Genomic DNA, 13,017 nt, shown 5'->3' with positions numbered 1-13,017 from the left:
TGGGAGCAAAGTACAAACCCAGCTTGAGGTCATAAGTGAAACGCCTCTACCCTTAACGAGAGAAAACAGCATGAAGCTGACAACAATATTTAGATACTAGTCCAAATTCAATTACTTGGAACAACACTGTGACTGAAAGCAGCAGCCTAACTGAAACCCACCTTCAGGTTTTAAAGAAGCAAAGCAAAATGAAACAAAGAAAAATTCACCTACTCAGATAACCGCTATCTGCTGTTGCTGCCAGCTCCCCAGCTGCTCAGACCACCACAACTCCTCCAGGGATACAGAACGGCTTGCTGATCAGCTGCACATCCCCAACGTACCTGGGAGCACAGCTTTCCCAAACCTCATTCTTCCTACAACCGCTGCCGCAGCTCCCCAGGAGTGCTGGCTGCAAAGGAGGGAAGCATCCCTGAGAAGGCACAGGCTGTGACAGCTACATCCAGCCATAAGCAGGAGCTGGGGGAGGCAGGGAACGCAGCTCTCGCTGCTGCCTTGCTGCCAGCTGCACCGCCTGCACTGCGCAGGACGTGCTGGCTCACACAAGCAATGCTGAAGTATGAGACTTTGCTATCTTTACCATTGCCAAACTCCGAGTGAAAACGGCTCGATGGATAATGCACAATACATTTCAGGAATGCAGAACTCTCATGTAGAGATCTCCATCTCCCAAAACCAAACATCTTTGACCATAAGCCAACTACAAAAGCTGCAGCTGCACAACCACCAGAGCTGGAAGCACCATAGGACACAGCAGCCCCTGTGAGCTTCAGAGGAGCCACAGCTCTCAGAAGAGAAACCACAGAGAAACAAGGCAGCCACTTCCCTTCCTGCAGCTCACCTGCAAGTTCTGGACACACCGAAAAAGGTCAGAGCCCGTTCCCAAGATTTTTGATAGCTTGTCCCAGCTCAGGACCTTTCTCAGGCAATTGAGATCCAAGCAGGCACATACACACCTGATCTGTCAGAAGAACACACAGCTCCACACATTTCTGAAATTCCAGGAAGAACAGCTGTGTTTTAAAAGCAACGGAAAACCCTCAAACGTCACAAGATTTGCAGCAAGATGCAAGAAACAGATGCCTGTTGTGAGGGCATGACCTGATCTCCTTAAACACAAATACATTCGAATTTTAACTTTTTCTACAAAAAATTAAAAAGTCACTTAGGAGAAGGTGTGTATTCTAACGCTCTACAATCCAGACTTTTGCCCTAGCAACACCTATTTTTAGTCAAAGCTCTACCTCTAAGAACCTCAGCGATTTGGTTTCAATTAATAAAATCCAGAATAAAGCATTTCTGGCATACACAGACAAGCAGTACCCATGGATGCTTTTTCCCTGACTGTATGTTAAAGGGATGTCTCCTGCTGATGATTAGCAATGAACATAATTTTAAGTGTATAGTTCACAAGTACTATCTAACAGATCAGTTAATGAGTTAATGAGTGATCTTACAGGACACTTTAGTGACGATTTTGACCCAGCAGGGACAATACAAATGAATAACCTTCTTCCTTAACAGGTCTGGGGCACATGAGATGCCATTCAAAGCTGTTGAGATGACTTCAGAATTAAGCCAGTAGCCCTTTGTAATTAAAATACTGATAAACCATTCAATCCAGCTCCTCTAAAGGCAGTGGAAAAACTCCTGGTGACATCAGTAGTAACATGATCACGCTCTGACACCGTAAAACAACTTACAACAGAAGAATCCCCTGTTCTCCTCCCTGAAACCAGAGAGTTTTAAGATGGACTTTGAACAACATCAAGCCATGTGACACCATCACCCTCCACATTTGGACAGAAAAGGACTGTGTGCCAGCAGCATACAGGATGTGCTGGCTCATGCAAGCAATGCTGGAGAAATATGTGACTTCCTTGTACAAAACCAGATGAGATTGGGTTGTCGTGGTTGTTTTTTCCCAGTACTAAGTAGAAAATCATTATTTCAGGAAACATTGGTTTCTACAAAGAGGACTGAAAAGCCAGAGAACAACTGATCTGCTGGAGGCTGCTCTGGACAGCTTATCTAGACAATTAACAGATGCCTTGCATAAGCATTAAACTAAAACTACATAGGATAGTATAGCAGAAACTTCTTAGTTGTTTCTAATTCAACCTGTAGTTTCCTGGTTTTGATCTACCTCTGAAACCATCAGAACTGTAGCACATCACTGTTTCCAACTTTTCTGTTCCCCATAGGAGTCACTAGGGAAAACTTTGCCTCCAACACTAGTTTGAAAAATCCTCTTTTCCCATTCAGATAAAAACTAAGTTCATACTCCACACCATGACACGCAAATGCTGCTGACAGAGGAACTCCAGCTGGCAAGTTATTTTGCAATTGTAGTGAACTAAATACTGCACAAGAGGTCTGAAAAATACCCTGTGAGAGAGGAAAAGCACTGCATGATCTCTTGCTTAAAACAAGGAGACAAACAGTAAGACTGAATGCTCATAGCTACCAAGTGTGTGAATGAGAGTTAGAAGTGGGACAGATTTTTGAGACCACTACGCTCTACACATGAAAGCTTCATTCCCACCCTCTTTCACTTATTTTGGTATTTAGGGACAAGGAAAAGCTGTTGCTAGAGTTGACTCTAGCACAGAAGTTACTTTTTAGTTCTGCACTCACATAGCAGCACCTGGCCCAGATCTATCCTAAGTGGAATTCAAACATAAACCTCTGAGCGCCAGGCTCAGATTCCACAGGCCTGACCCTGCTGCCCAAATATATATTCTCAGCAAACACAGCAAAGGTACCTCAACATGCAGCCACCACAGGCTTGCAGGAACAGTTTCTCATATGGACAATATGTATCTTATGTAATATGGTCGAAAGAAAACGTTTTTTTCATACCTGAATCTTGTACATTCAGTTATAGGAACAAACTACAGAAGGGCACTTTGTTCTTCTGTTTGTTAACAGATTCCCACTGACTTTGTCTGGAATATCCTTTTTGCCTTGATAACTCCTATCCTAAAACTCCCTTCTTCTGCACTTGTTTTCCAGCTCCTTCCCATACACGGCCACTCAATCTTTTGAGGTAGACTAATTTTTCTTTTAATAGCAAGTGATGGTAGAGACTCTTAATTTAATCAATAGAAAAAAAATCTGACTTGATATTACAGTAGCTGAATAGATTAAGCTGTTCAGCAACATAGAAAAGGAACTCTTTGGCTTCTCCCCAGCATTTTTTGCAGGAATTGGTTTTAGTTTCTTTTTTAATCTCCAATTGGTTTTGCTGGAGAGCTGGACCTGTAAGCTCAGCTCCACAAGGGCCAAAACTAACAATATTTTCCCAAACAAAGGTTCATTCAGAGAATCAGATGATATGTATTGTGTGCTGGACCAGCAAAGCAGGCAAGTGAAATGCAAACTTTCCTACACTGAGCAAGTCTGCAGGCATTGCAGGGAGGCCACACTTTCACATCCTCAAGTTCATATCTACAAAGTTAATCCCAGTTGCAGCCTCAGGACACTAATCCCAGCCAAGCAAGCATTACAATTGCTCATTTTCTTGGGGTTATAAAGTTCATCTTCCCTACCTGGAATCCACGTGCAGCAACAGATTCCAGCCTGAGGAGGGCTTTCATACTGCCCACACTCCACAGATAGGGGCTTCATGCTGAAGTTGCATAAATCAACCAAACACTCCCAGAGGTTGATTCTTCTCCATTTAAAAATAATACTTCGGTCAAAGGGACTAAAAGGCACAAATACTTTCTGTCTAAATATATCATTTTCATGACAGAAGCATTAAAAAAAAAGTGATTAGCTGGAATTGCAACACCTGCCAAGGACAGATTACCTCGACCTCTTGCACCCAGAGATGCACCTCCTAAAAAGGAACAGGAAGGTAAGAGATCAGTCACACCACAGGAGCAAACATTCCTGGCTGAAAAGACACATTACAAGCCTTCGTTTATTGATCTTAAAAATGTAACATTTAAGTTGGAAAGCTAATTTGCCTAAACAAAGGCTCATGAGGTCAGGGCTCCCGACAAAGAACACACATCCACTGACAGTGAAAAGCACAGCTCAGCACTGCTGGGTCTCAAGCACTGCCTGGTGCTGCTCCATGTCCTCCTCAGCAGGAGCAGCACAGAGTCCCACGTTTTGCACACATTGCCGTAGCTACACTGACAGCTTTTTACACACCATTAGGTCAGTCGAGCACAAGGGGCTTGTACTGCAATTTTAGCCAAACATAACACAAGCTAGAGCTGCTCCAGGAAGGCTTGTGGACAGCTGGGAAGGACCACTGGAGAAACGCTGAGACAGCATGGGCTGAAGGGGAATAAAGGCCAGCACAAATCTCCAGGAGACCTGGAGGCTGCGGCGTCCTTCAGCCAGTGTCTATTTAGAGACTCAAAATATTTGGATAGTTTCTGTTTTCCAGTTAAAAAAAAATTAAAAGGAAATCAAAGGATATTTCTAAAAATGTTTCCCTTCTCAGATTTCACCCAACATGGTCTCACTTCACTACAGAACTGGAACAGCAAAAAGGAGAAAAAACTTCATGAATAACAGCAATGATATTTTGGTCAAAAGACCAAGAAACTCACCCTGTTGTCACCATCCATCACTGACAACTCTGGAGCAAAACCTCTCCTTGATCCTTGCTATACTTCACCCACCTACAAAGATCACATACTTCACAAATATCAAAGCTTTTCAGGACATCATGTACTTTAACTATTAAACATCAAGACTTTCTTTAAAGAACTATCAGATACTCTCATGTAAAGAGCACTTCAGTGTTTGGTCACTGAAGACAGGAGAAGCAAGCAGTCCTGATTGTTCTCTCGCTTGGCTGGAGAGCTCAGACAAAATAGGATCAGTTTGTATCTTTGTGGCAAAAGGTTTTTCTGCCTTTACAAATAAACATTAAAATAACGTGCGTTTTCTGAACTATTTCTGGTGTCTGCCAGCAACACCTGCATTGTTCACAGTTAAGAATATCAGACCTTCTCTCAGAAGAAAGCATTGCAAACACAGTGAACAGTAAAAAATCTTACAACTAAGAGCCACAAATCTTTTGCAGCAATGTAGACTTACATTAAAAAAAAACAAAAAAAACAATCCTCCATAGGAACTTGTTCTGATTTTTGTTTAAATAAACACTGCCACCCAAAGTTCCTATTTTGGTGTAAGATGACAATCTGTCATTTATTCTCCTGGCAGTGAAGATGTAGATGTGGAGAGCACACAAAGTGAAAAGTACCACCATTTCTAAGTATTCTGTTCTTTAAGGCAGTGGATTTCAAATCTCTGGAACTGAACATCAATGCATGCTTATTATGTGGGATTCAATGATACCTCAATAAAATGATACTTATGGTAGCATATTCAAACAATAAAAAAGGCTGGAAGCTTCTGAATTTATACTGCATGTATGTATATATATTTCTTGTGATTAAAAGGTTTAATTATAGGCTCACATGCAATTTTTTCCATATCCCAAGTCTCTCTGCCTGTGCACAGAATCAATGGCATGCAGCACATCTCAAGCATTAAGCACACTGCTGGCCCCTAATGCTGTTTATTTCTCAGTGCCCATAATTGAATTTATAGGTTATTATCTAGGGTTAACAACACCACCACTCACAGGTTTCTCCACAGTGCTTTCATTCTCATTCTGCATTGGAAAACTGAGAAATGGACCTATTAACATTTCATTAGCCACTCCTCTGCTCCAGCCAGCTGAGGTGTTTTTGCTTCCAAAGCCGTGGATGCCCTTCTCTGTCTCCTCCAGGCGATGAGCTGCCACCTCAGCAGCTGTTGGATACATGGAAGACTCCAGTCTGACCAAGCTTAAGAGCAGTTTCACAGGTCAAAGCATTCAAGTGGTACATGGGCAACACCCTCACCAAAGAATGCAAGGCCCTGCTGCAAACCTTTGGGTAGCTGCATTTTTCAAAAACGAATGGATCCCTTTTTCTTTACTTCAATATGGGCAAAACATTTATTAATGGAACAGACTGAACCTCTTTCAACAATTTCTCATCCAAAAATCACAGGCTTATAAATATGAGAAAGTTCAGATCAAGCAGTTAAACAACAAAAAGTGTGGTTACACAGCTGGAATTAGTGGGCAGCGTTAAGAACAGAAGGTGCTACCAGAGCAGCCTACAATAATTGCTGGGTAAGAGGGTGGAAGATCAATTTCTTTTAATGTTTGGTGGTGGTGTTTTTTTTTTGCGGTGCAGCTTAATGCTTCATGTTTTAAATGACTCATCCTTGTAACAAAATGAGCACGTTATCTCTGTATTCAAAGCAGTAAGCATGAAGCCTGCTCAGAGAATGCCAGCAGATGTTTACTGCCTGCAAGCTGCAGAGCAAGAATTGAAGGCAACCAACTAGAGTTGCACAGCTTCAAATACAGCCTCTTTTCTCACTGGTACTAGGATTGCACACAGTCAGTGCTGTGCCTGGGGCCAGGATGACCAGAAAATGAGCACCTAGCATCATCCACCAAGTTGTCAAAACTATTTTAGTGCAATCAACTTGAGAACCTCCATTTAGGGAACATTTATTCTTTGCCCAAAAGGAGAAAAGACACCATCAGCCTTAATGCACCTCATGACACTAACATGCAATGGCCCACCAGTGACTTCACCCTGATGTGCAGCAGCGAGGACTGTGATAAAAGCCAGATTCTTTGCTGCACTTTCCTCTCCAGCAGTTTTCAGCTTCCTCCTTGATGCACACTTCCCTGTCAGAAAACAATCACAACACTCAGGCACCCTTTTCCTCCCATCTTTTCCTTCTCTTCATCCTCTCTGCCGCTTAAGGATGACTTACAAGTTTGGTGAGGCAAAGCAAGCACCCTGTAGCTATCTAACAAGGCTGTTCTACCATGAACTTTCCTTACAAAAATCTCTGCTGGGAGGCAGAGGAGCTTTCCCTGCTGTCAGCAGCTGCTATGATGATCAGCAGCATGTTGCACTGATAAGCATATCAACAAAGGGCTTCACACAAGATCAATATACTTGCTTTACACTACAAAGAGCTCTTTCAAGAACAGTGATCAGGAACCAGTGCTGCCCAGAGCACCTTCCTTCCCAATTATAAGGATAGCTGCTGGCAAGAACCCCCTTGTGCAGAGCTAGGAACGAATGTGTCAGGATCCTTTTGTGAGTCAGGTCTTAGCCTGGATTAATAGACTGATCAAGGTGTGATAATTTAGGACCTTGTTTTAAGCACCTAAATTGTGGTTCAGAGACTTTTCACACGCAGAGCCCCTGAAAAACCCAAACAAACCCTATCAGCACAGGCGATCAGCACAGCTCTGGTACCTACAGGAACTGAGAAGTGTTTACCAGGCAGAGAAACTCGAAACCAGCACTTCTGCCACAGAGGATAATGTAACATTCCCCGCACAACATAGCCAGCCTAAAAATACACTGTAAGTCTTCAGGGATCTTGTTCTGAAAATGACTTAAGTGTTTTAAAAAGAAGCGACGCTCCCACCTCTCCCCTTGCAAAACAAAGCTTTCATACCATCTGTCTGCAAGCAGCTCCCTGCAGCACGAGGAACACCAGACTTGTTACCAAATTCAGTTATTACAGACTTGAGTACATGCAGCTTATTGAAAGCTCACATAAAAGCTAGAGCAGAAGCTACACAAAGGATAGAAGCAGACGAAAGGCACAGCTGTGTTACTATTAAGGCTACTGAAAGATCAAAAAAATCCCACAGAAAGATAATGTAGGAAGAAAACTCCTTCCAGAGTTAACATAAAAGAGACCGAAATGAGGAAAAAAGGAGCTCGGGGGGAAAAAGAAAGGCATCTCTAAAAGGCCATATAGACTTCACAGAAAAATACTTCTGTTGGAGCTAAGTGCAAACCAATGCTTTTCAATAACTCCACCAACACCAGAAGCACTCACTGCTGGGACCTGTGAAGCCACAGCTCTTCTTGGCCCCATTGCAGGACCCTGGGACACCCCTGGGAGCTACCACAGAGCCCATAGCCTCGGGGGGCAGCTGGGCAGGGAACAGGCCTTCATCTCCAGGCAGCAGACAGCAAGCTGTGGAAACTTCCCCAGCTCCCTGTCAGGCTGTGTAAGTGAGCTGGGGCTGAATTAAGTGGGACACGAGGCAGAAGCGTGCTAATGCTGATGACACAGAATCCGTGTCACTTTTCCCACACGGCTCTCGTTGCCAATTTAGGATTGGACAGGCTGAGGGAGAGTCCTGGAGCCCTGGTTCCCACACGGGGATGTTGAGATCAGACCTGGCCAAGAGAATGTGAAACACTTTCAAAGCCTGTAAAAAAAGAAAAAATAAAAATGAATGCAATTTGTTCAGCAATAAACTGCTGAAAACTGGAAGGCTGAGAAGCATGGGAATGCCAAGAAGTTTTCAGGATGCTCAGTGCACTGAGAAAATGGAGCGCTATGACTGCTCAAAAAGCAAACTCAAAATCCTCCCCCCACCTCCAGTGTCTCCTTTAAGGGAAGCAGAAAGACAAATTCAGAGGCACTGAAAACTGACCGCTGGCATCATTCAAGAAATAAGTCAGACACTAGGATGAATAGGCAGGTCATAGTGATTATGACACAATTATGTTTCCAAGTTTTGGAAAAGTGAGGAAAGATGAGAACTGTTGCTGAGTGCATTGCATCTGAGGGGGAATAGCGTCCTGGGGGCACAGCAAACCAAGTCAGTGTGCACAAACACAAATCACACAGGAACAACTGCCAGCGGCACCAGACAAGCAGGATTCCCTCTCCCCTGACCTCCCAACACCCTCTCCTGGTCAATAGGATTGCACAGGATCCCAGGACAACAGAGCTCTTCCAGCCATTCAAATTTCTCTCTTCTTAGTGGTACATACTAATCAGGAACAGGAAGTTTGAAAGCAGCAGTTTAAAGCTTTTCTGTACTTCCTGCCTCTCCAGACTACATGCAGGCAGCCCTCCAAGTGGCACTTCTTATAAAGTCATCCCCTTGCTCACAGGAACCACCACGACCAAATATCCCTCAGCACAACAATCCAGACATTTGCCCATCATTCACCCCCACACTGGTTATGACACAGCTGGACAAATGATCCCCTTGCCAAGGACACATTTTCAGAGTCCCACATGGTTTATGTCCCAAAGCAAGTGGTGACTTCCCGAGCAAAACAATTACAATATCAGCACTTTCCTGAACCTCACTACAAACAACCTCTACTACAAAAATCCTCCCTCAGCAAATGACCCTCCTCCATGACTCTTCTTCAAATCACTTTTTTTCCACATGCAAAAAATCACAATAAAACAGCCTCAGCCTTCGCTTTGTAGAGTTCCTTGGAGTGCTCAAATTAAATAACCTCTCACACATTCACTGCTGTAGGGAAAGCAGTCTCTCTAACCTTCCTAGGAGCTGTGTCCCCATTTCCAAAAGCTCATTGTACCCACAAAGGCTACAACCACCACATGCAGAGGTCAGATCCCAAACCTAATAATGCAGCTCGTAAAAACTGCTAGTAAAAATTTAGGCTCCTTAAGCTCTGCAAAGATTTTTACTGGAGATCCGAGTGTTCTACTTGTATGACTGGATACTGAAAACAGATGGGATGCACGCTGGGCTCCTAAACAGAGCTTTCACTGAGCAAAACTTTATTAGAAACAGTAATTAATTGACTTCTATTGCAGATTTGCACACATCTACTTGCAGAGCCTCGAAATTGATCTCTGCTCTTTGATAATATTTGCTGATTTGATAAAACAAGTGAAATCGAATCACGTGGTTCCTTAGAAGGGTTAACTATTTCACACTGCAAGATAGAACAGAACACAGGAATGCCTCTTGCTCCGATGCAGTTTGATAACTCCTTCCCTTCTTTACAGAAGGAATGACTCAGATCACAGAGGCATTCAAGTCACACACATACTGGCTGTGCTTTCATAAAACAGAGGAATAGCCAAAACCTTCAGGCAGCCTCTCAGGGAAGGCAGCCATGCAGCAGGCTGGTGTCACCAAGAGCAGCCACACAGCAACACATACTGAACTTATCTGAAGTTTCCAGATGCCAAGTGCCACTGACATGTACTGTCCAGTGCTGCCCTGAAAAAAAACTCACAATGTTTCTGTGGAAAAAAAAAAAAACAAACCCTACAACAAATTATGAGTGTGCTTGAAGGCTGCAGCTTCTGTAAGGCAAAAGACAAGCCTCTTATTAACAAAGATAAAAGGTTAGCAAACAGTGAAAGTGCTGCCTGGAATTTTTTCACTGCTGATACTAAAACAGCATCTAGCTGACTGCAGTACTTGGCAACAGACCTTTCTGCCTTACCGTAAGAGCTGTATGAACAGCCATATGGGTCAGGCCAAAGGTCCCAGCAGCCACAAGTAAGTGTTTTGGGAACAGTGAGAACAGGACAAGCACGCCTGTGTGTTGCTCCCTCCTGTCCCCAACATGCTCCCACCCTCCACCTATTTTCTGCTGAGAGAAACTGGTAAAGGCAGCAAAGCCCTGCTGCCACATCTCTGCTGGCCTTGCACATCTCAGGCAGTCCTAGGACAAACCAAAGTAAAACTGGCTCTGTCAATTACCAGCTGGGTCAGGAAACCAAGACCTTAAATCAGCTCCAATTCATGCAGTGGGTTAACTGAGTGCTCTGCATACCTTGACTCAGTGCACATTTCTGAGAAGTTGGTCTTTTGTAAACACTTCTCAGTTGTAAAGGGAAATGATATTTATCTACTCTCTAAAAGCACATCGGAAGAACTATGGTACTTCTCCTTTCACTATGTCTATAGACTCTTTTTTATTCATACCTGGGTGAGTTGAATGTGTATTGATTTGGCAGCTCTTTCCCTGGAAAAGGGAGGGATAATGGCATTCTTAATAGACAAGAAGCACCGCAGTGACTGCTGCAACAGATTCAGATATCCCAGTGTTTGATAGATTGCTGCAGGCTTTCAGCTATTTCACAATGTCTGCTTTCTATTTTCACAGATTTTTAGGTGTCAAACATGATTGCTAAGCATCTAAAATAAGTACAGTTTCCTCCTTAGGGATATTTTTGTCTTTGGTCAAATTTTTTTCTTCCATCTCATCACTAGGTTCATTTGAACTAAGGCTGTAATAAATAGTGACAGCACATAAAGTATTCCTCTGGCTCTGCAGCAGATCAAAGTATTTCACAATAATACCAAAATCCTTTGATTTACTTCTTCCTTCCTAGAAGTGCCATATCCTCAAACCCAAAAATGTCATTTTTGTGTGTGTTCCCAGGCCGTTGATCTGTTCCCCTACTATAACCCTCAATATTCTTTCTCAAAAGCTGTGCTATAGAAGAGCAAAAGAAAGCAGACCATTCCCTCTCATTGCCTTCCCACATTCGCCATGCCACCACCTCATTTTCTGTTCCAGCACTCTCACCCTCCATCCCAGCAGGGACAGATGTTTACCAAGCAAACAGAAAGCTGGACTAAGCTGCAGTATCAGTGCAGGCATTAATATGCAGCAGTTCAAAAGTATACAAGGAAACATTTATACCTTTGTTGAACACTCTATGCAATGAGCTAACACAACAGAGTGGTATGTAACATTCAGATCCTTACGTACTGCTAACACACCAACAAATTTCACAGCCCATTCCTGAACCCCAGCTCAGCTTAGCTGAACTCAGACCTTGTTGTGTTGCCTTTTGCACAAACACAACAAACTCTTCTGGCACAGACAGCTCCCACCATCACTACCATCAGCAGACTTTGACTGGCCATGGATAAGCGTGCTCACATTCAGATACTCCTCATAATAAGCAGAAACCAAACATCCTAGAAAATTAATTATATCATTCTTTGCTCTGGAAAACGTGGCAGCAGATAACAGCCGTGGCCATTGTTTGGTACATCAGAAAAACAGGACCTTCCACTGGCCTCTTCCCATTTGGCACTTCTGTAACAGCTGACAGGGCCAAAGGCCAAAGCCCAGGTATTTCCTGTCCCTGACATGCTACAAAGTCATTGCTCTCAATAACTAATACAGGTCACATCAAGTGTCATACCAGAGCACCAAAAGGAAAGGTATGCATAATGAGAAGATAATAAAGAGCAGTCAAGGACTTCAAAGAAGGATCACAAAGAACTGAGCAGCTCTTCCACAATTCACATTCCATTGGAATGCCCCTGCCCCTTTGGAAATTATTTCATTTGTGACGATAAATAATGAAAAAAATTATCAGCAGCCAAAAATCTGTGTCCAAGATACAGCAGGAATATGTTTTGCTGAATAGCCTGTGCTGGCTGCAAGCACATTCACATGAATGTACAGATGCTAGATGGTAACTAAATGCAGTGGACCCAAGTTATTTTTAGGTCTACTGTGGAAACCCCAATGTCCCTTCATTCCACTCTGCTGTCCAGAGACACAAAAGTACATCACACAGGCATGGACTGTGTACCACCAGTCCTAGTTTGCTGATCTCATCCTGCACTAGCATTTTATGGGATGAGAACTTTGCCAAGGTGATAAAGCCCCTGGCAGGGACAGGGCAATGCAGACAAGAGCAGTGTTTCTGACAGCTGGCTCACATGGGAAACTTGTGGCTGCCACACTGAGGAGTGGCTGCATTCGCTGCAGCCCTGCTGTGGGTCTCACAGCCATGCACTTCAGCTGCTGTGTCCTTGAACGTGCCACAGCAGAGCAGCCATTACTGTGAGACCTTGAGGGAAGAGAGAGTAGAAGTGGCAGAGGGAAAAGGAGGGCAGGACTTTGAGTAAACAACCCATGCTGGAAAGTTCTGAAAACAATGAAAGTGACAAATTCTGGCAGCAAGAGCATCCTCCAGGTCCCTGTAGTGTTTGCTTGAATCTTGTTACACAGAAATATTGCTAAAAGTGAAAAAAGTAGCCTACTGGGATCCAAGGACTAACAGACTTCAGTGTTGGAAGAATCAGTGAAAAGAAAGCCCTTATCCTGTTTGTGCACGGTCCTGATCTGGTCTAAGTACAAGACGCACTGCAAACTCTGCAGGACTGAAGAGTAGCCCAACACGACTCTCCCACTC

General features: G+C 43.5%; 1 protein-coding gene across 1 annotated transcript in view; it reads right to left on the bottom strand.

Moving 5' to 3' along the window:
• The window catches only part of MLXIP (MLX interacting protein), a 28,653-nt gene extending 24,053 nt beyond the window's left edge, over positions 1–4,600 (bottom strand). The window contains exon 1 of the mRNA XM_010720134.2: positions 4,572–4,600. Within this exon, the coding sequence (XP_010718436.1) occupies positions 4,572–4,585 (14 nt within the window). The 5' untranslated portion in view covers positions 4,586–4,600. The remainder of the gene's footprint in view (positions 1–4,571) is intronic.
• Positions 4,601–13,017: the final 8,417 nt, after the last annotated feature.

The sequence above is a fragment of the Meleagris gallopavo genome, chromosome 17, assembly GCF_000146605.3.
Source record: "Meleagris gallopavo isolate NT-WF06-2002-E0010 breed Aviagen turkey brand Nicholas breeding stock chromosome 17, Turkey_5.1, whole genome shotgun sequence".
In the NCBI taxonomy this organism is placed as follows: Eukaryota; Metazoa; Chordata; class Aves; order Galliformes; family Phasianidae; genus Meleagris; species Meleagris gallopavo.
This window is presented reverse-complemented; position numbering and strand designations above follow the sequence as displayed.